Source organism: Delphinapterus leucas, chromosome 7 (genome assembly GCF_059928025.1).
Source record: "Delphinapterus leucas isolate spDelLeu-1000000601 "Yukka" chromosome 7, BTC_Dleu_Yukka2, whole genome shotgun sequence".
In the NCBI taxonomy this organism is placed as follows: domain Eukaryota; kingdom Metazoa; phylum Chordata; class Mammalia; order Artiodactyla; family Monodontidae; genus Delphinapterus; species Delphinapterus leucas.
In genome coordinates this window covers 42796107-42818605 of record NC_143135.1, presented here as the reverse complement: position 1 = coordinate 42818605, position 22499 = coordinate 42796107, and the positions used below count along the sequence as shown (strand labels likewise).

General features: G+C 43.0%; 1 protein-coding gene across 13 annotated transcripts in view; it reads left to right on the top strand.

The window, feature by feature from the left end:
• TEAD1 (TEA domain transcription factor 1) overlaps positions 1–22499 on the top strand; it is a 263630-nt gene that overhangs the window by 80401 nt on the left and 160730 nt on the right. For all 13 annotated transcript variants that reach the window (XM_089915149.1, XM_089915139.1, XM_022555758.3 and 10 more), the window contains one exon: positions 3705–3960. In XM_089915149.1, coding sequence (XP_089771275.1) covers positions 3804–3960 — 157 coding nt within the window. In that variant the 5' untranslated portion in view covers positions 3705–3803. The remainder of the gene's footprint in view (positions 1–3704; positions 3961–22499) is intronic.

Here is a 22499-nt window from a genome sequence, read left to right as displayed (position 1 = left end):
ATTTTTCTGCACTGGGGTTGCATTTAATTTATTATTTTCATTTTATATAAATTAAAACCTGAGTCTCTAGAGATTACCTAATTTAGTCTGGGCTGCGTGGCTAATGGGTGAGACAGGTTTGGAATCCAGATCAGTTTGAATCTTAATACCATACACCCCACCCCCGCTGCCCCCTCCACCCCCTCTGCCCCACAATACTGTGTTCTTCATTTACTGAAGTGAGTGAAAGTTGGCTCCCTTGCTCAAAGGGTGTGTGAGGAGGTGAGGACATCAGCTCTGCAGGCACAGGTATTCTATGCGTATATCACTTGATTAGATCTTATTGTTGGTAATAAGCAGGTGCTTGTTATTGTACATTCAGAAGCCACAGGTAGATTGGGTGGTAGTTAACTAATTCCACACATTTTTAGGATGCTCCTAATGTGTGGCTGATTCTCTCAGAGCCACTAGATACAAGGATGGTTTCCAGGATGAGGTGGATTTTGAGCTGGGCTGGAAGGGAACTGAGGGATGGAATTTGGTATCCAGTACAGGGAGCTTTTCTCAGCCAGTCCTAGTCTTGTGATTGGAAACTCTGCCCATACAAGGCCTCATCTTACAATTGGGTTGTAAAACCAAGGGCCTGTAGAAGTCTGTGGATTATGTATCTGGTAGCTTCTGGGGCTGTGTCCTGGCCCTTGTCCAGAGTAGGTAATTCCATCCTGCTGAGCTCCAGTTCACCAAATGCAAGAGCCTGGACATGGAGTTCTTCTTCCCTTTGCAATAAATGAATAAAAACATGTGAGCATTTAGAGCAGCGCCTATGCTTCCTAAGTGGATGGATCAATTGATGCTAGTTAATACTGCATTCCCCAACAACCAAGGAGTTGTGACCCTTAGCTTTAGAGGTAACTTGAAGGGGTTGTCTGCAAGACTCTGCTGCCTGTCTTATGAGGCCATCTACCACTTGTTGAACTAACAGGAAATTTTTCCTTATGTTGAGCCATAATCTTCTTTGGAACTTCTACAAAGCAGGTCTAACACCCTCCCCGTGTGTAACACCTTCAGAAGTTGTTTGGTGTCTGAGGACATTAAGCTTGGCAGTTATGATTCAGAAAGATCTTACCAGTTTTGAGCCACTGGCCAAGGCTAAAAATAATGGAATTTAATAGAATAGATATAAATTCCTGATTTTAGCTCCTAACCCAATTGATCAAGAGTCGGGATTCAGGAACAGCACTTGGAGGGTGGGAGCTTAGAAGTTTTATGGATCCTAAGTCCACCTCTGAGTGTCATTTATTGAAGGTTGTGACAAACTGGGCTGGGCAAGAGGGATGATGTGAATTGTGTCTAGTCTGGAAACATGGTCAGGAGACTGGGGGCTGCTCTGGTCATACCTAAATGGGTGTCTTCGGGGAGATTTGCTTCCCCAAGGCATGGATAGACCTCAAGGCTGAATGATTAGAAGTTAACCAGGAGATGGGTTTTAGCCTAATAGATGGAAGAATTTCAACATGTTAGTACAAAGGAGGTGATACTGGGAAGGTAGTGGGTTCTTTGTTATTGTTATTGGTGATGTTCACGCATAGACTGACCAGTTAATGAGATGTGTCAGAGGGGACCTCAGCTATTGAATTAGGGTTGTTGTGTTTTGGTCTGGAGACTCTGAGGCTTTCAATTATATGGTAATGTTTTTTTTTAGTCAAAGTTCCCCTGGTCCCCTGGATTCCATCCCTCTACCATAGTGGTTGAGCGCTGGACACAGTTTAATCTTAAAATGTGGCTCTCTGGAGTGAAGTCTTACTGCTGTGAGCTGCCTGGAGCTGAGGAATTGGCCTGTGTTTTTGTATGTGTCTGGTTTTGTTCGTCTTGTTTTGTTTAGTTTTGGGGTAAGGTGGAGAGGGAGAAGGTGAACGGCTAGTCACCGCTCCAAGAGTTCACACATATTCTTATAATTTCTCTAATAAACCTCTTTGGAGCTAGACTCTAGGGTAGCGTGCAGTTCAGCTTGGATTTTATAAGACTCTTAGATCCCAACCAAGAAAAAAAATGTAATAATTTGAGAATTCAAAGGCCCACACTGCAGGCATTGTAGAGTTCATCTGGGGGTCAGTCACAAAACCCTTTCTTGTGGCATAATTTATATCTTTAACATTTGGCAGTTTTTAAAGTCCTGTGTCAGTGTACATGTGTTGGTAAGAAGTAGTAAATATTTTGCTGACAAGTTCTTTGAAAGATGGATCAGTGGCAGCGTTCAAAGGCAGATAACCTGAGGGTTTCCTTTATCCAGGTGCTGCCAAATCTAAAGAGCTGTCAGGATACGGAGCCAAAAGCACCCGTTGGTTATACCATTTATTGTGTAATGTTCCTGTGCCTCAGACTTTCTGCACCTGGGATCTGTAGATATACACAGCGGGGGAAGGCAGGGGAAAAGGGTTCAGTTGGGAGAGAGAAGGAAAGGGCTGGTTCTCAGAGGTGCTGGCTCTCAGAGGTGACTGCCCTGGGATACAGAGCAGTGCCTGGTACCTAGTAGGGCTGCCCGCATCTGCTTCCCTCCTGGCCGCCTTTGTTGTAATGTTGCATGGACTTGAGGTGGCGGAAGGGGGTGGAATGGTGGTCGCACTAAGCTCTCCCTACTCAGGCCCTGCGCCTCCCCTCTTCCAGTCAATCCCTAGGAGGAATTCTTATCCCCCTTTTGGGGAAGGCTTTGAATAAATGATCTGATGCCTTTTCAACAAAGGCATATTGATATGTTAGTGTGCAGACAGCAAGGGGTACTGGATTAGATCATTTTCACATTGGTGTTTGTGCCACTTTGACATTTGTTTGGAATGACCATAGGTTACATGCATAATTTAAGGAGAATAAATCTTTGAGAAAGATTTCTTTTGGTTCTGTAATCTTTAGTGCTACAGAAAAATAAACGAAAGCCTCCCCCACAGTTTTCCTGTGATCAGGAATTCCAAGGAGGCTACCAGATGAAGTGCCTCATGTGGGTGTGAAACATTTCTTCAGATGTGCTGGCTGCTTGCAGTTGTTGCAGGGAAGGAAGGGATTGGGGACAACTTGGTTCCAGCTTCAGGGTTACAATCTAGAAGCTGAGAGTGGCAAAGTGACCTGACTTGTACAGTGTAAAAAGCCCTGCGGATAAATGCTATAGAATAGCAGGTCCAGGTCTGCTGGCATTGCTGTTTGTAGAATGAGTATTTGTGATAAAATAATCTCCCTCCTTCTGTCTGCCATTCTGCCGCCATCTTGCTTCTTGGTGATCCCAGTGACAAATTCTCGGATGGTTTGACATTTTAGAGTTATCGTGCTAATTGCCACAGTGAGGTAGACGCCTTTTGTTTTACTTTATTTTCTTTTAAACAACTTGTTCTGCTCTGGAGATTTGATTATCATCGAGCAAAGTGCTCCTGGTAGATAGTAGGTACTTAGCAAATTTTGCATGATTCATTGTGAACTTGCAATTCAGAGTGAGTACTGTTCTCAGATGAAAATTTCCTCTCATCTGTGAAGATTATCCAGCTTCTGCCTGCTGTTTTCTTTCTGTTCCTAACGTGATACATAGGAACAAAAGACACTTGGATCTCAAAATTCCATATTCTCTCCTAGGAGTTATTCTCCAAGCAAAGCTGGTGACTGAAAAGTCTGCAGTAGAACCAGCGAGAGCAGTATGTTGATGGTTACTGTGTCCTTATACTATCTTTTGATTTCTCTCTTAGGTTTATTTTCTTGAAAAGGCTCCAGGCTTCGGCTTGGAAAATCCAACCGCCAAAATTGAGCCCAGCAGCTGGAGCGGCAGTGAGAGCCCTGCCGAAAACATGGAAAGGATGAGTGACTCTGCAGATAAGCCCATTGACAATGATGCAGAAGGGGTCTGGAGCCCCGACATTGAGCAGAGCTTTCAGGAAGCCTTGGCTATCTATCCACCATGTGGGAGGAGGAAAATCATCTTATCAGATGAAGGCAAGATGTATGGTAAGTGATTTGAAATGCTCCTTTGAAATGCTGCAACCTGCTTTTGTGGTAAGGGGTCAACGTAGCTAGCCTTCTACTGAGATCCATTCCTTGTATTGGGTTGAATGATCTTTGTACAATTTTAGTTGGCCATCCAAGGGACTGAATCTCAACTGAAGAGGAGAGTCAGTAAAGGACCACTGGGAAATCATTCCCTGGAGTTTCTTCTTCTTCTTCATATCAAAAGCTCTCGAGGACCAGATAGGAACAGAGGTAGTTGCAGTGGCATATGCAGACACCAAACGTGGGGACTAATTCTTCTGAATGCACGCCCCATCAAAAGGAAGTGCTGACTGAAGCTCCGTAGAAATGGGGCCTCGTGCTGCCAAATCTAGCAAGATAGATGTTTATATATGAAATGTACTCATTTTTAAAAGCCAACATTTTTTTTTTTTTTTTTTAAACACAACCCTGTATAGGCCATATAAAACATGCCCAGGGACTTGATCAGACCTTTGAACCACCAGTTTGCTGCGTTGTTGCCAATTTGCAGTTGAATGGCCAGACAAGGCACTGACCCCCAGGCTACTCTGACCAGTCTCCCTTTCCACATGGGGACCCCTCACAGTGCATTCAAAACTCCAAGAGCACCCAAGAGGATGAGACCAGTTGACCAGATGGCTGGGGATGCCAAAGGTGGCAGCAAGCACCCATCCACTAGTCTGGGGCTTGCACACTGGGTTTGGACCTTCCCTGCACCTGCTGTAAAGGCTTCCAGCTGCTGACCTGTACTTTCTGCCTGCTTACCTTTTGGGAAGCAGATGGCAGGTGGTTGCATATACATTCTGCTTGTCTAATTGGGCACGTTAAGTTGACAGTTTGCACTGTGGCTGAGTCTAAAGAGATGCAAACAAATAACCTAAATTCAAAGAGAACCGGCTCAGCAGCCTAGCGGAGGTTGTTAACTTATCATGGGAGTGATTTATTTCTAAATAATTTGAAAGCTTTTCCATAATAGGGTGTTGTACCTTTAATACCACACCTCCTCTATCAGGAGCCGTAGGAGGCTGCAGCTCAAACTAGCACCCACTGCTGAGGAGAAAGCAGATGGTGGTGCAGCTGCCACCAGCTGTGCCCCCCCCCACCCTGCCCTACCCCTCTCCAATTTGGATGATGTAATGGAAACAAGGAAAATTTTGCTTTCTGCAGCATTAGAGTCTCTCTCCCTTGGCCAGTCAGTGTCACACACACAGGAGAGAAAGGGAACGTAAACCTTCAGTATTTGTTTTATGTTCTCATGTGATCCTTCGTAGCCAAAGAAGCTTCTTCATGTCTGGTGAAATGGACTCAAGATGAAACATCTCAGCTGCTGTGGGTAGAAAGTTTCAGGGCCTTCGATTTTCTGTGTGCTTGTTTCTTTCCTGGGCTACCCTTCCTCAGCCTGGCTATTTGCTTTCAGTGTCTTGTTTTCATACCTAAAAATACAACTTCCCCATTTTAAAGGCAGAGAAAAGCACTTTAATCTTTGAGCCTTCTTTGAAGCTGATTTTATTAGGAGTAGTGGAGGTGGCTTCGGGCCATTCTACCTTGTACCAACACCCATTTGTTTACCCAGAGATTGTTTTAATCTAAAATACTGGCCTAGTGTTGGACATGCTGGTGGGAAGAACTACTGCCTTTCATTTCTCACTGGGAATATGGGAAAGGAGCTGTCCCTTTAGGAAGCAGGTTTTTGGGCTAGGAATAAGAACATAATTCAAAGCCGGAGTTATTCTTTTCAACTCCAGTTTTGTTTTGTTTTTTTCCATTGATTTTACTTTTTAGGTGGCAGCCATGGTATATTGAACTAATTTTTTTTGTGAAAATAATTTGTGAAAGAATTCTTGTTGGTATTTGGGGGTCAAAGGCAGCAGACTAGGAAGAAGAATTGTGAGAAGCTTTGGATTTGAGCCATCTACCCACAGTGAACTTGAACAATCCTACCCTTGGTGTGTGTCTGAGTTTTCTCCCCTGTACAAAACGAGGGTAAAGTAGATGATATCCGTGGTCCTTGGGGCGTATATATTGTATGATGCTGGATTTTGTGACTTGTACTTCAGTGAGAGTGATCAGTCTGTTGACAAATGTGGTGCTGGTTGTGGAGCATGTCTTTAATACTGAAAGTAATCAGATTCTGAGTGCTTCCTGAGAGCGTGTGTTCTTGACGCATAGATTCTTTTTTTCCTGAAATCCACGTTACATTTATTGACTGTGTTGGTGACCAACCTGATTTAAAATTGGGCAGTCATTTTGAGCGAGTAGGACTAGGAATTACAACTGCAAGGTCATGTGTCCTGGTTAGGAGTGCAAGAGATGGATTTGCTGCAGCGGCCCTGAAGCCATCCCCATGTCTAGGCCACTGCCTTGGAGAGAAAACATTCCCTTCAACTCCCTCTCTTTGGCCAGCGTGGAGGAGCTTTGCTTGTACTGCTGCTTTGGAAGGGAAACGTGGTTATCAGGGCTATGGGAAATGGAGACTGGATCCCTTCAGAGAAGCTAGCCCAGGTGCCTGAGAGCTGCATGGGACCTGCCTGTAACTTTGAGGGCGAGAGAAGGTTGATTTGGGAGCCTCCACGGTGAGGCCCCAGCCACTCGGGAATTGAGTCATGTGAGCAGTGTGGGACCAGAGCTACTGTTCCTTGGCTTCCAGCCTGTTCCCCATCTTACCACACGTGAATCAGGACACAAACCAGACCAGGAGTCGAGGTTTGTGAAGGTCCTAAGAGCATGCTTTTTCTCTTAAGCATTTTGGAAATGAAAACATTGAAAGCATTTTGGATTCCATGGAGTAAAATCAAAATAATTTAATGCCTTCTAGTGAGATACCAAGTGTTTTTGACTTGAGGGGGTTATTCCGGTATTTCTGAGCATCTGTAGAGTATTGTGATGTCACTAATCCTGAGCCTTTGGAGAAGCAAGGTCAAGTGCAGTGCTGATTTATTTTGGTAATGAAGTCTCCTCCGTGGTTGACAGTGGGGCAAATGCAATCTTATAGAGGGGGAAAATGGAAATCTCTCTTTACTTCGAGGTTTGGGCCATTAGAAAAGATGGCTTAATTTTCCCTATGCTACCTGGGTCGGTGGAGAGGCCGAGCCTTTATGTGGCTGGTCTCCACGTGGCCAGATTATTTCTGCTGGCGGTACCCTATGGGTAGGCAGTTGTTCTTAGGGATTATTAGAAGGAGGGTGAGACTTCTTTGACTGTTCTTAAGAGGTTGCAAGCTCACTCCCTCTCTTCTCTGTTTTCTTTTTCCTTTCTTTTTCGTATTTTTACATCGCTGTGTGTCTCTTTCTCTGGTAGATAGCTGTGGAGTAGATAGCAGGAGGACAAGATAGCAGAGATGTTCTTGATCAGCAGAGTTGTCTGGAATTGAATTTCACAGGAGCAGGTCACAGCTTAAAACAAGACAGAACAAAACAGTGAATCATGGGAATGTCTGGATGTGTTTTCTATTGCACTTGAAAACACTAGTCAGGCAGTGTGGTCAAATATCTCTCATAATCAAGTTAGGGACCGGAGCTAACATTCACTGGCTGCTTGCCTCAGAGACACGCAGTGTAGCACCTTAAATTTTGAACTTTGGAATAGATATGAAGCCTGGCCCTACCTCTTCTAGACATCAGACTCCGGGCAAGTTGCTTTTCCTCTCTGTACCTCCATTTCTTCAACTGCAAGAGAGATTTAGATAGATCTTCCTTCACAGGATTGTTATAAGAATTCAATGAACTCGTGGTTTGGGATCCCCGTACCACGCTTGAACAGTGTCTGGCATACAGCGGGAGTTAATCAGTGTCTCTGAGTGAAAATAAAGAAGTGCTCTCTGCCAATAGCTGGGTTAAAGGCTTTACACAAAACTTCCGTCTCATGCTCACAACAACATTTTGAGGTGGGTATTGTGATTCCCACTTTACAGATGAGGAAGCTGAGTCTAAAAGGGATAAAGTGGCTTGTGCATGACCAGTATAAATGGTATAGCTGGATGCTTTCAAAACCAGCTCTGTCTGACTCCCAAACCCAGACTCTTTCCACTGTGCTTTCATTCCTTCCTTGCTGGAGGTCATTATAAGTGAATTCAACAAGTCAGCATTGAGAGTACCGCCTGTATTCCAGCCCCGTACTAAGGGTTGTCAGGGATACAGCAGCGAGCCAGACAGACAAGTCCCTGCCCTCATGGAGCCATCACAAGTTCATTTGCAGGAAGCACTGACCTGAGGTTAGGGCTGTGTGCCAGAGCTTTCTGGGAAGTCTGAGACCCCTTTGAAGATGTTCACCTTCCACTTAGCCTTTTGAAGCCTGTTCTTGGCCAGCAGTGTCCAGGGCACCTGGCCCAATGCTGGCAGGAAGAAAGCTTCTCAAATATCGCAGCAGGGAGGATCCTAGATCATAAGGCTGGTCTTGGTGGTGGCCAGAAAGATGTCTGGAAGATTCTGGTGCCCTAGGATCCTACAGGCAACTTGGGCAGAGCAATTGCTGGACAATTGATTTCTCCTTTTGTGAGCAGATATCTTCAGGGTCCTTGCTTAGGAGAGCTTCAGGGGTGCCCCCACTTTCTTACTGGGTTGCCAGGCCTACTGGTCAGCCCTAGAGAGCTGAGTTGTGAGGCATAGAAGAGTTGAGGAGGAAGGTATCGCTGGGCCAGTCCTCCCTGGCTGGTCTTCCCCAGTTGCTGACCTGAGCCCTCCCAACCAGGGGAGCACAGGAGTCGGACTTGCCTCTTTTGCTTACTTCATAGAAGTACAAGATAGAGGAGAGAGGGGGCTGCTTTAGTGAGGTGGTGGCAGAACTGACAAGGGGACATCAGAAGGAGTGCACACAAGCAGGCATAGGTGTGCGCCAGTTCATCAGTGCAGACAAAGCGGCTGACATCTGAGGTCCCCATGCTCCTCCTGCTCTGAAGAACTGGGCAAGGCAGTGCAGAGTCGTCCCTCTGGAAGACGGGGTACTTTCACGTCATTTCTGTGGGGACCAGGAAGGTGGGCTACCTTTGTGGAGGCCCCAGCAGCCCTGATGTGGACATGGCTGTAGAATCTGAGCCCTGTAGGATCTGCAGGCCTTGGGAGAGTGAGCCTTGGGGCCTGACCTGAACTTGTTCTTTCCATTTCTCTGTCTGAACATCATGTGGCATCTTTGATTTCCTCTTTCTGTCTTACCTGTGATTTGGGATATTATTTCAAATGAATTTGCTAGAAATGTGAAGGACAAAGTGCTGTGCCCTTAGAACAGGCTAGAAGCTCCGTAAGGCAGGGGCCCCACCCTGTCTTGCTGGACAGAGAAGGTATCAGTGATGTATGCTGAATATATGCCTGTGTGAGTTATTATTTAAAATAAAGAGAGGTGAGTAGGTAAACCTCTGAGCCCCGAGAGGAGCTGGCTAGAAAGAAAGGGAGAAAACAGAAAAAAAAAAAAGAGAGAGAGAGAAAGGTGTGTTGGTATATTTAATGGTCTTCCTAGACTGAGAAGGAAGAAATACTGGTTTTTGCTCTGTGTGTTGGCAAATGTTAGTTCAAGAGGTAGGAAGGATTTCTACCCACATAAGCACAGCAGCAGAACAAGGGTTAATTCTGGGATCCTCAGAACACATGAGTAATGGGGGATTTTGAAATAGTTTGGTTCCTGTGAGAATAGCAAAGCCAACGTCATCAGTGTTTGGACTGGGAAGTTTAACATAGTGGGGGTCTGACCTACAAAGGTTTATGCACAAGGTGTGAGCCCTTGTGCAATCCAGGTAAAAAATAGGTAATTAGGATGGCTCAAGAATTGGTCATAAGGGCGAAAAAAAAAATAAGAGAGAGAATGTTAAATTATTACCAAGTTGGAAACTTATGCTTTTCAACAGCTTTCTGTGGCAATGGATGAGCGCTGGGATTCGGGAAGACATGGATTCGGGAGTCGTTCAGTGAGGGCCTGTGCTGTGCCTGGACTGTGAGGGGGGACTACGGATGTAAAATAATTAAGAAAGCTGACCTGTTTGACCACTTAACTGTGTGCTAGGCACTTTCTCATTACTTTAGAATGCGTCGACTTGTTTATTCCTCAGAACAACCCAATGATGTAGGTTACCGTGACTATCCCTGTTGTATAGCTGAGGAAGCTGAGGCCTACCAAGGTCGAGTTACTTGCTCAAGGCCACAGTAAATAAGTCGTAGAGTTGACGTTTGAAAGTCAGCTTGATACAACAAGCCAGTTAAGACAACTAACTACAATATTGACATGGAAGGAAGTATATTCTGTACTAGAGAGATATACGGCTCAGTGGTAGGGCAGTAGAAAGTACGATTGTTTATGATTGGGGAATGCGCAGGTCTATATTTGAAAATGCAAAAGGCTGGAAGAGTCAGAGTCTGAGAGGCAGACTTAGGTGAACTAACTTTCAATGGGAAAAGGCCACTTAGTGTTTTTTTTTGTTTTTTTTTTTTTTGCTTTTAAACTTACTTTGGATTATAGACCCCCTTTGAGAATCTATAGACAGTTGTGGATCTCTTCTCCAAAAAAATGCATGCTTGTGCACAGTTATAGAATTGTTGCAAGGGATTTCTGAAGCCTAGGTTCATATTTGCTACTGTGGGGGGAGAGAGAGAGAAGGGGAAGGGCATTCAGGCCTAAGGGAGCAGCATGATAAAGGCACAGGGTCCTGAAAGGACCCAGCTCTGGTGCTCTTAGATTTGAGGGTGTATCCTGGAGGGGGATGGCAGATGAACGTAGAAATGTGGGCTGGCACTGCATTGTGGAGGGCCTCGAGTGCCATGCCATGGTGTCCGGCGCTCATCCTGGGGACAGAGGGAAGCCATTGCATGTTTTCAGGAGAGGTGATGTGACTCAGCCTGGGTTTGACAAAGCCAACTCTGAAGGCATGAAGAGAAGTTAGATGACTATTGCAGTAGGCCAGTGGGAGAGGCTGAGCCTAAACTTCGGTACTGACGGTGCTGGCAGAGAAGTTTCAGAGGTCGAACCAACAGGATTGGCTGACCAGATGCGATTTGTGAAAAAGAAGATAGAGTTGAAGATGATTCCAGGGTTCTGCTTCTGGGTGGTGGGGAGGACGATGGGACTATCAAATGGATGGGGAGTGGAGACATGAGAAGCAGTTTGTAGAGAGGAGAGGAATGAGGAGTTGAATTTTGTTATGTGCCGGAGGTGTACTGGGTGGCCATCCACATGAGGGTGATCTGTGGTGTTCAGAAATTCCTGCTTGGAGCTCAGGCAGCTTGGAGTTGCAGGGGTAGTTTGGGGGCTCATCAGCAGAGAGAAGGGATGAGAATGGGGGATATGCGCAGGCTCATGTGTACTACTGTGGTGAAATGGGCATGGATTTTAAATGGAGTGTCTGTGTTTGTGGGAGAGTAAAAAGATTGCCTTTTTAAGAAAAAGGTAGACCCATCAGTGGTTCCCAAATCTGACCATCAGCGGCAGAAGCACTTGAGAAGCTTAAAACAAGAGACATAACAAAAACAGACTCAAACCAGTTGAATCAGAATCTCTGAGAGTGTGGTCTGGGAATCTGTGTTTTTAAAAGCTCCCTGAGTAATTTGGGTGATCAGCCAGGTTTGAGAGCCACTGGGCTAAGCTACAGCCTGGGTCCAAGAGGACAGGGCCACATTTTTAGAGTTGGTAAAAGAAACAAATGAGGAGGGAATGAGACTGACATTTGAAACAGTCCTTACAGACTTTGGGTACAGGAAATGAGCTACATTATTCAGTTCATGCTCCCTGTGTACAGAGAGGGAACATTACCATGGCCCAGATTTGCCATGTACAGGAAGAGCCATGAGGTAGTATCTTAAAGGGCATGAAAAGTTAAAGGAAGACTTATTTTAGGACAGGGTAGAGACTTGGCCATTTGGTTAGTAGAGGAGAAAATATATGTAATTGAGGATATATATGATGGAACAGAACCAGGAAGAGACTTTAAAAGGAGTAGGGCTTCTTTTACTCTGATGCATAATGGCAGGAGAAGGGTCCAGGTAGAGGGCCCAGGGAGGGCATAGTGATTGCTTTCTTCAGATGAGAAGTAAGGCCATGTGAGCTGAGGTGGCTTATGGGCTTTTGAAAAATAGAGCAAGCTTAGTAGAGATACTGTGGGGGAATGGGATATGGACACACGGGGGTGAGTAAAAGAATTGCTGAGCAGTGGAAGGAGGGCCTGAGAGAAGTTGGAGAACATTACTTTCTTCTTTTAATTGAAATTTGCACATGCAATTGTAAGAAATAATACGAAGATCCTTTGTACACTTTGCCCATTTCCCCCCAGTGGTGACATTTTGTAAAACTGTAGTATAATATCATAATGAGGACATTAATGTTGATATAATCCACTGATCTTATTCAGATTTCCCCAGTTCTACTTGTACTCATTTGTGAATGAGTGTGTATGTGTGTGTGTGTGTTTTATTAAGTTCTGTACAATGTTATCACCTGTGTAGGTTTGTGTATCCACACCTCAATGGTACAGAACAGTTCCAACACCACAGGGATCCCCAGGGTTGCCCTTTTATAACCATACCCAATGCTGTTCTGCTTCCCCTGACTTCCCCTAACTCCTAGCAACCATTAGTTATTCTCTATTTCTAAAATGTTGTCGTTTCAAACATGTTATCTAGTGAAATCATACTGTATGTAACCTTTTGGGATTGGCTTTTTCCCATTCATTGTAATTCCCTGGAGATTCATCCAGGTTGTGTGTGTATCAGTAGTTTGTTCCTTTGATTGTTGAGTGGTTCCCTAGTGTGTATGTACCACAGTGTACTTACCCTCTCACCTGTTCAAGGGTATCAGGGTTGATTCTAGTTTTTGGCTATTACAAATAAAGCTGCTATGACCCTTTATATACAGGTTTTTGTGTGAATGTAAGTTTTCATTTCAGTGGGATAAATGCATTGCTGGGTCAAATGGTAGTTGTGCCTTCAGGTTTTTTTTTGTTGTTGTTGTTTGTTTGTTTGTTTTAAACTGCTCAAGTGTTCTTCAGAGCAGCTGTACCATTTTACATTCTCACTTGCAATCTAGGTTCTCTGCATCCTCACCAGCATTTGGTGGTATCACTATTGTTTGTTTTAGCCATTCTGATAGGTGTGTGGTGATATCCCATGTGGTTTTAAATTGCATTTCCCTAATGACTAATGATGTGGAACATCTTTTCATGTGCTTATTTGCCAACTGTATATTCTCTTCAGTGAAATGTCTGTTCATGTCTTTTGTCCCTTTTTTAGTTGGATTATTTATATTTTTACTGTTGAGTTTTGGGAGTTATTTATTTTAGATATGAGTTCCTTGTCAGGTATGTGGTTTTCAAATATGTTCTCCTTGTCTGTAGCCTATCTTTCCATCTTCTTCACATGGGCTTCCGCAGAGTAAAAGTTTTAAATTTTGATGAGATCCAATGGATTAATTTTCCTTTTTGTGCATTGTACTTTTAGTGTCAAGTCTAAGAACTCATTGCCTAACCCTGGATCCTGAAAATTTTCTCCTATGTTTTGTTCTGAAAGGTTTCTGGTTTTATGTTTTACATTTAAGTCTATGATCTGTTTTGAATTAATTTTTGTACAAGGCGGAGAACGTTACTTTTGGGGGAACCCACTGGCGTTATTATGTGATATATATATATTTTTTCTGCCAGGGGATTATTGGTTTATCCATATTTTGACAACGTCAAGACTTGGGACCTGAAACACCAAGGTGCTAGTGAGTGCATGCTTGCACCAGTCTAGGTAGGGACAGAGACAAGGTGAAGCTGGAGGGGCCGGCAGGTCGTGACATGTGCTGCTCAGAGGCTGTGCACACGTAGGAGATGTGGCGGGACAGGAGGCTGCGGTCATGCGCAGGTGAGGAAGCATCTGAGGTTAGAGGTGGAGAGATTTCCAGTGACGAGTTTCAAGGTGTGGCCGCAAATGTGGTCAACTGATATGAACGTGGGTGATGGCCACTGGAGACACGGAAGTAGAACATGATGAGGCTCATCAGCATTGATTGGATAATACGTTGAAGTCCACAGTAGTGAGCTGTGAATTTGCAAATAAACGTACCAAAGTAACCAGTTAGTAGGGGGATTTTTTTTTTTTTTTTTTTGCGGTACGCGGGCCTCTCACTGTTGTGGCCTCTCCCGTTGCGGAGCACAGGCTCTGGACGCACAGGCTCAGCGGCCATGGCTCACAGGCCCAGCCGCTCCGTGGCACGTGGGATCTTCCCGGACTGGGGCACGAACCCGTGTCCCCTGCATCGGCAGGCGGACTTTCAACCACTGTGCCACCAGGGAAGCCCAGGGGGATTTCTTTGAGGAGGACATGACCCCAGGGATATGAATGGGAAGAGTCTGGTATTGATATGAATGGTATGGGCCTAGTAAAGAGCAGGTGGCAGAACAGTCTGGCAAAAGGAACATTGGAGTCACAAGAAATTGCTAACATTCTCTGCCTTCCTCCTCCCAAATTCTTTGGCTGCCCTAAAACTATACCTATTTGTGATGTATCTATATGCCTTGTTGCCATCATCTGTAGAATGGGGCGAGGAAATGAACATATTTCTCCATACCTCTCAGCAATGTTGAGAGAAAATGCAATTACGTATGAGAAAGTATTTTGAACTGAATTCTAAAAATACTACTTTTCTTAGGTTAAGCCCCCCTGTTCATGGCACATTAGAAAGGTAGGAAAGTATATTTTGGAGCAGTCACTCAGGATTAAGTTACCTAGCCTAGGTAGAGGGGTGTTTGGTTAAGGGAGGTACTTTGGCAGAAACATTTCAGAGTTTCTGCCAAAGAAGGTACTGGAGAAGGGGAGATCAGGGCAAACTTGACTAGGTCAGAGTCACAGCTGATGGAAGGGACCAGTGGGCAGTGGGAACCTGTTGCCGGCAGAGGCTGGGCAGGCCCCATAGCAGTAGCTTCCACTGGACTCACGGATGTGCACTTTTTTAGCTGCACGGCCCTGGATTCCAATGCTGTCTCTCTCGTTTACCCCTGCTGACTTCCACCTAGGACTAGAGCTTCGGTTTCTCTCTCTATATAGCATTTCACTTGAGAGTGTGTCTTAATTTCTTAATACCATTGTTATTTAAATGTATCCCATTCCTTTGGTAGTAGGTGTTTAAAGTGGTCATTCTACAAATTATTGTTACTATGATAGTGTTCTGCTGATCTGTGTAGTAGAGGGCCTATCCTAGAGAATACTCAACTCAGTAAACTAAAACATATAAATGTACTATGTGGTTAAGGTCATAGTAAAAAATCTGAAGGAATTTACAACATGAATAGCAGTTGCTGCAGGCGGATGGGTTTATGGGGAACTCTGTGTGTCTATTATATATTTCTGTATTAATGGAGTTCTGTTAAATAGTGAACATATGTTACTTTTGGAATTAGAGGGAAAAATAATTATATAGTTTATTTTTTCCTCTGATTCTGAGTAAGAAATACTCATTAAAGAAAAATGTGGAAAATACCAAGAATGAGAAACAAGTCATATCATCCAGGTCGACAATGGTGTGATGTTCACTAGGGATTAAGTTGGGTGGGCCACTGCAAGGTCCTGGTGGGCAGGAGAGTGGTGCTGGGAGAGGAGCTGGTGCCAACAAGCTGTTCCTTCCATGGGTTCATGGCCGAGGCACCGATCTGGGGAGACAGGTGGTTTGAGAGTGGTGGTGCTGGGGCCAGGAAGCAGGGCAGGGTGTTCTTATTATACATTTTAGGACATTGGTTCGGGAGTTCGACAGGTGCCCAGTCAGTTGGACCTGTCAGTCAGCTGTCCAGACTAACAGTGGCATTATTCTGATGTTCATGTTTGTGGTAAAATGGTGATGGGAGAGACAGAGGAAAGCATTCAAATCCATTCTTCCAGTGTCCACATGTTCACAGCAAGCTGCTACAACAGAATGAACAGGATCCACATCTTTGCCGAGCCAATATTAATCGTTTAACTTGTACTTTAGGGTGGACATGCTTTATTTCTGGAGGGTTGCGGGCCTGTCTTTTTAAAAATGTCGGTAGTCTTTTTGATGACCATGTTATTCTTTGTAACAGATTCCTGGCAGGTAATCTTGTACTTGCATTGCCTTTAGGCAGAGGTGGGTGGATTTTAGAGTATGAAAACACTCTGGAGACTTTAGAAAGTGCTATAAATTCTCATTTGATTATAATCATTTGATTTAATCACAGGTATATTTCATTTACTTGATATTTACCTGCTATGCCTTCACTACAGATTATTCCATCTGCCCACCTTTCTTCTCTCAAATGCTTCAATTCCAGGTAAATAATAAAATCAAATCGTTCTTCAAAGTCCATATGGATATTATTTCTTTAAAGCCTCTTCCTGTATCAGATATACGCCCTCTCCTTTCTGCCCTTTTAGAATACAGTCTGAAAGGTGTGACAGTGAAATTTCCTGCCTGGGACATTTAATTTATTTAAAAAAATTTTATGTAGTGTTGCAGTGCTCCCCCTCTACAGGCGGTGAAATTGGTCATTAGCTGAAAAAAGAAATTTCCATAGACACTGTTCTTTTTACAATAGCTGGAGGAACTTTTTAGGCTACCTTGAAAGCAAGTGCTCTGGGGGAAATGTAATTGATCACCCCAAAGCTCTGCAGCATCCCGGGTAACTTTGAACATATGTTAATAAGCTGAGTGTCCCCCCCCCCCCCCCCAGCCATTTACAAAAGTCCTAATTACCCACTCTGTGCCTGCCCTCTTCCCTGGGTCTGCCTCTGTGCGCTGTGACTTGCTTGCTATTGTGTTGAGACAGGCTTTGGCAACTGTCTCTTAGATGAATGGTTCTATTACAAACACAGTAGCTTCCGTGACAGCTTAGAGGAGATTGTTGTTTATGACTGCTTTTATGGAGAGGGGTTTGGTGCACATTAATGTCCTGATAAAGACATTTGTACCTATAAAGTAGCCACAGCCTTAAACATACTTGATTGTGAATAAGGTATTGGGGCTGATGACATGCCAGATGTTAGGTATCGGATTGCATGTTTATTCAACTGTTGCTGCAGTCTCTGTACTTGGATGTGCTTTTGTGTTTGCTGTCTCACAGCAACACACAGACTGCAATGGCGATATGATCCTGATTATGGAAGATGCTGTTTGGGTTACTTGGATCCTAAGCCGTGTGTATTAGGAAGCATTCTCTCAGTCCCCGTGTGTCCTGAGACAGCAGTCATGAACAGTTGTTAGGTGAAGGGAATTGCCAGGTGGGATGACCACATGCATTGGGATAGGGGCCTTTTGAGATGGACAAATTTAGTCAGGCCTGGACTGACCAGAGCAGGCATTGTGACAGAGATTGATAATAATAATAATAACGGTGTTTATCCAGTGCTTGCAGTGTGCCAGGTACTGTTCTAAACAATTAACATCAACTCATTTAAGCCTCCTTACAAATCAATAGCTATTATTATTATTCCCATGTTACAGATGAGGAAACCAAGGCCTAAAAAGGTTCAGTAAATTGCCCAGGATCATAGAACTAAGAACTCCTGGAGCCAGGATGTGAATCCCCATCAGTTTGGTTCCATTGCCTGAACTCTTCACCACCATCTTTTGCTGCCTCTGATTTGTGACAGGATGGGAACCTGAGGTTCTCTGGACTGTACCCCTACATTGCTGCCTTGCTGTGTGGAAGAGAGTTTTGGTTCCAAGTAAACAATGAAAAAGGGAGAATGGGCTTTCTTGGTATCTGGGACACTCTTCATCCTGTTTTCTGCCTGGTAAACTCCTACTGGTCCTTCAAGACCAGTAGGAGTAGAATATACTCCCCCCTCTCTGAAACCTTCCTTAGTCTCCACAGGCAGAGCTAGTTGCTCCCTCCTTTGTGTTTCCATAGCATGTTATTTGACGGCCTTTCAGAGCGCTTTTCAGACTTTTTTTTTTAACATCTTTACTGGAGTATAATTGCTTTACAATGGTGTGTTAGTTTCTGCTGTATAACAAAGTGAATCAGCTATACGTATACCTATATCCCCATATCCCCTCCCTCTGGTGTCTCCCTCCCACCCTCCCTATCCCACCCCTCTAGGTGGTCACAAAGCACTGAGATCATCTCCCTGTGTTATGTGGCTGCTTCCCACTAGCTATCTGTTTTACGTTTGGTAGTGTATATATGACCATGCCACTCTCTCACTTGGTCCCAGCTTACCCTTCCCCCTCCCCGTGTCCTTAAGCCCATTGTCTACCTCTGCGTCTTCATTCCTGTCCTGCCCCTGGCTTCTTCAGAACCATTTTTTTTAAAGATTCCATGTAAGTACGTTAGCATACGGTATTTGTTTTTCTCTTTCTGACTTACTTGACTCTGTATGACAGACTCTAGGTCCATCCACCTCATTATAAATAACTCAGTTTCATTTCTTTTTATGGCTGAGTAATATTCCATTGTATATATGTGCCACATCTTTATCCATTCATCTCAGACTCATTTTTAATGTGCGTGTCTGTATCTCCAGCCCCTAGCATAGTGCCTGGCACACATTAGGCCTTCAAAAAAATGTTTGAATTAGTGAAAGTTGCTGGTGATAATACTTTCATCTTTTTTCTCTATAAGGTGTTCTTTCCCACAGCCTTATTGTTATCACATTTACAACATTCTAAAGAAATAATGGAGGCAAGGATTATAATTTCATAGATAAGAAGCTGAGGCACAGAGCCCATGATGTTTTCCATTAGAGCATCTTATCTTGAGGAACCTCTTGGTGAAGCAGAACTTAGTGTAGAACCAGCAGCACCTCACTCCCATGTTTACACCCTTCTGTTGTAACCGTATTGACCCTGTGCCTGAGGTGTTGCGAATGATAACAGTTTATTTTAGTTTACATTTTATGTCAGTATCACAGTGGTTTTGTCCAAATGGGACATTCAGTGGCTGTCTTCATTGCTGAGCTTGGTTTGGTTATCGCAGTGACTGAATCTACCCACTTCCCACCCTGATTTGATTTTTACAATTCAGAAATTCTGTCCTTAGAAAGCTAGACTTCAACAATTATTTTTTCCTAGTATATACCTGACACGGTATGTTTGTACGCTTATCTGTCTCCGAATGGAGGGTGTGTGTGTGTCTGTTTGTGTACATGCGCAAGTGTACATAGCTTTTTTCAGGCTGACTCTGGGTTTAGTTTTAGTTGTCTGAACATTACTTCAACCACTGATTATTCTAAGATGACATTGTTGGTCCTGAATGATTCACTTAAGTGGAACAATGAACCAAGTAAGCTATCACTGTGGAATTCAGAAGGATGTTAAGTTAGGGCGGGTTACTAGACCTTTGTGACCAGGTCACAAAATCTGGTTAGTATAGTTTTAACCTGCCACTAATCTAGTTAGTGTCTGGTTTGTATGGGGGCTTGTCAGTTAGCTCAAAGGAGTAAGTTCTTCATGGTGATGAAGGTCATAGGGTCAGGAGTGGGGGCTGACTGGGTTTAAATCCTGTGTCTACTATGTGTAACCGTGGGCAGTTTAATATTCTTAGACCTTCATTTCCTCATCTGATAAATGGGGCAAATACGAGTGCCCATCTTGCAAGTTTGATGTGAAGGTTAAATGAGATAACGTGTGAAAACGTTTTGCATGCCCAGCCCATTCTTTGAGAGCAATATTAACCCTGAAAACAAAACCGAAGACTTTATAAGAAGACTATAGACTAAATCTCTTATGAATATAGATGCAGAAATCCCCAACAAAATACTTGCAAACCGAATCCTGCAACATATATAAAGGATTACACACCATGCCCAAGTGGGATCTACCCCAGGAATGCAAGGTTAGTTTAAAATTCGAAATTAGTTAATGTATATAATAACATCATATCAATAAAGAACAAAAATCACATTAACATCTCAGTAGATGCAGAAAAAGCATTTGACAAAATCCAACACCTCTTCGTGATATTAATACTCAACAAACTAGAAATAGAACTTCCTCGCCTGATAAAGGGCGTTTATGAAAACTCCACCACTAACATCATACTTAAAAAGGTATTCTATGTTCATGGATTGGAAGGCTTAATATTATTAAGATGGCAGTAATCACCAGATTGATCTATAGATACATTGTAATCCCTATGAAAACCCCAGCTAACTTCTTTGTAGAAATTGACAAGCTGATCCTAAAATTCATATGGAAATTCAGGGACCCAAAATAGTGAAAACAATCTTGAAAAAGAAGAAACTTCTTTTTCAAGATAACTTTTAAACTTATTACAGAGCTACAATCTTATGATGATGTGGTACTAGTATCAAGTTAGGCACACACGTCAGTGGAATAGAATCAAAAGTCCAGAAATAAACCCTCACACTTACGGTCAGTTGAGTTGCAACGAATGTATCAAGATGATTTTAAGAGGAAAACAGTAGTCTTTTCAACAGATGGTGCTGGGACTGTTGGATATCCACATGCAAAGAATGAAGTGGACCCCTTTCTCATATCATACACTATAATAACTAAAAAATCCATCATAGACATAAATGTAAGAACTAAAACTATAAAACTCCAGAAGAAAACTGAGAATAAGTCTTTCTGACTTTGGTTTAGCCTTCTTGGATATAACACCAAAAGCATAAGTAATATAAGTAAAAATAGATAAACTGATACTTCGTAAAAATTACAAACTTTTTGTAAATTGTAAACTTTTTACAAACACAATATTGTAAAGCAACTGTACTCCAATAAAAATTTTTTTAAAAGTATTAAAAAAAAGAAGACAACCCAGAGAATAGGAGAAAAACTTTTTTCAGATTATAAATCTGATAAGGGACTTGTATCTAGAATGTATAAATAACTCTTACAACTCTAATAAAAAGACAAATAACCCAATTAAAGAATGGGCACATGATCTAAACATACATTTCTTCAAAGAAGATATATAAATGGCTAATAAGCATATGCAAAGATGCTCAACGTCATTAGGCATCAGAGAAATGCAAATAAAAACCACAATGAGATACCACTTCATATCCACTAGGATGGCTATAGTCAAAAAGACTGGCAATAAGTGTTGGCTTGGATGTGAAGAAACGGGGACTCTTATACATGACTGGTGGAAATATAAAATGATACCACCACTTTGGAAAACAGTCTGGCAGTTCTTCAGAAGGTTCATCATAGAATTGCCATATGACCGGAAGTTCTCCTCCCAGGTATATAACTAAGAGAAGTGGGAACAGATGTCCCTACAAAAACTTGTACACTAGTATTCATAGCAACATTATTCATTAATAGCCAAAAAGTACAAGCATCCCGAATGTCCATCAGCTGATGACTATGTAAATAAAATGTGGTATATCCATACAACAGATTATTTGGCAATAAAAAGTACTAATAAATGCTATGATATGAACAACTGTTGAAAACATTATGCTAAGTGAAAGAAGACCGTCACAAGACTACATATTGTGTGATTCTGTTTGTGTGAAATGTCTAGAATAGGCCAGTCTATAGAGAGGAAGTAGATTAGTGGTTTTTTAGAACTGGAAGATTTGAGAGAAATTGGGGAGTTCCTGCTAATGGGTTTGGGATTTCTTTCCGAGATGATCAATATGTTCTAAGTTGGTTGTGGTGAGGCTTACACAAGTCTGTGAGTATACTAAAAATCAGAGCATTGTGCACTTTAAATGGGTGAGTTGTATGGTATGTGAATTATATCTCAATAAAGCTGGTCTGGGTGTATATGTATATGCCTAGCATTATATTAATACATGGCCCATTTTGAAAGTGGTCAATAAATGTTAGCTACTATTATAATAAAACTTTCTTCTTTCACTAGTAAAGATGAAATGAGAGGAGAATGCTGGAAAAGTAGGTGAACATACCAGTTAATTAAGATACTGAGTGAGAGAGAAGGTGGCCGAATCCAAGGCAGCAGTAGGCCAGGAGCTGAACGCTAATTTTGGAGAACTAATGTAAAGGTTAAGTCAAGTTACGTGGTGCAAGTGCCTGGCACATAGTAAGCACCCTGAACTGTTGTGTACGTTTGAATTTAGCTACCCTTAAAATGTTGTTGAGCTTGGGTCTCCAGATCCAGATGTCACCAAACCACATGTTCTTCACAAAAGAATAATCACCGTTAGTGTGATAAAGGCCAGGGGTTTTGTGTCGAGGAGTCATTAAACCAGATGTGTGTGTTTTCCTTTTAAGTCACAATAAGTATGACAAAGACCAGAGTTTGGGTTCTGGTGCTCTGTTTTTTTTCCAGGTGCAGTGTCTGGGGAAACTCAGTTTCCCATAGTCAGTCCAAGGTGAACAGCTTTGCTCTTTGCAGGATGCCTTTGGGCCTGTGTGCTCAAATCCCTCTAGAAGAGATGGACAGAAAGCCCAGCCCTCACACTCTGGAAGTTATTCTCTGCAGAAGCTTTGCATCAGTACTGTTGATGCCCTGAGCTAGTTATCAGTGGTTCCTCTTGTAGAGCTTGGAAAACATGTGCCAACTAGGCAAGAAGGTTCTCTGCTAAGTTGTGTGTATTTGCTATCGTGTGTCACAGTATTTTTTCCCCAGGTGTCTACCTATGGAAGGAATCTCCCATTTCACTGTTGGGAAAACCAAGTGA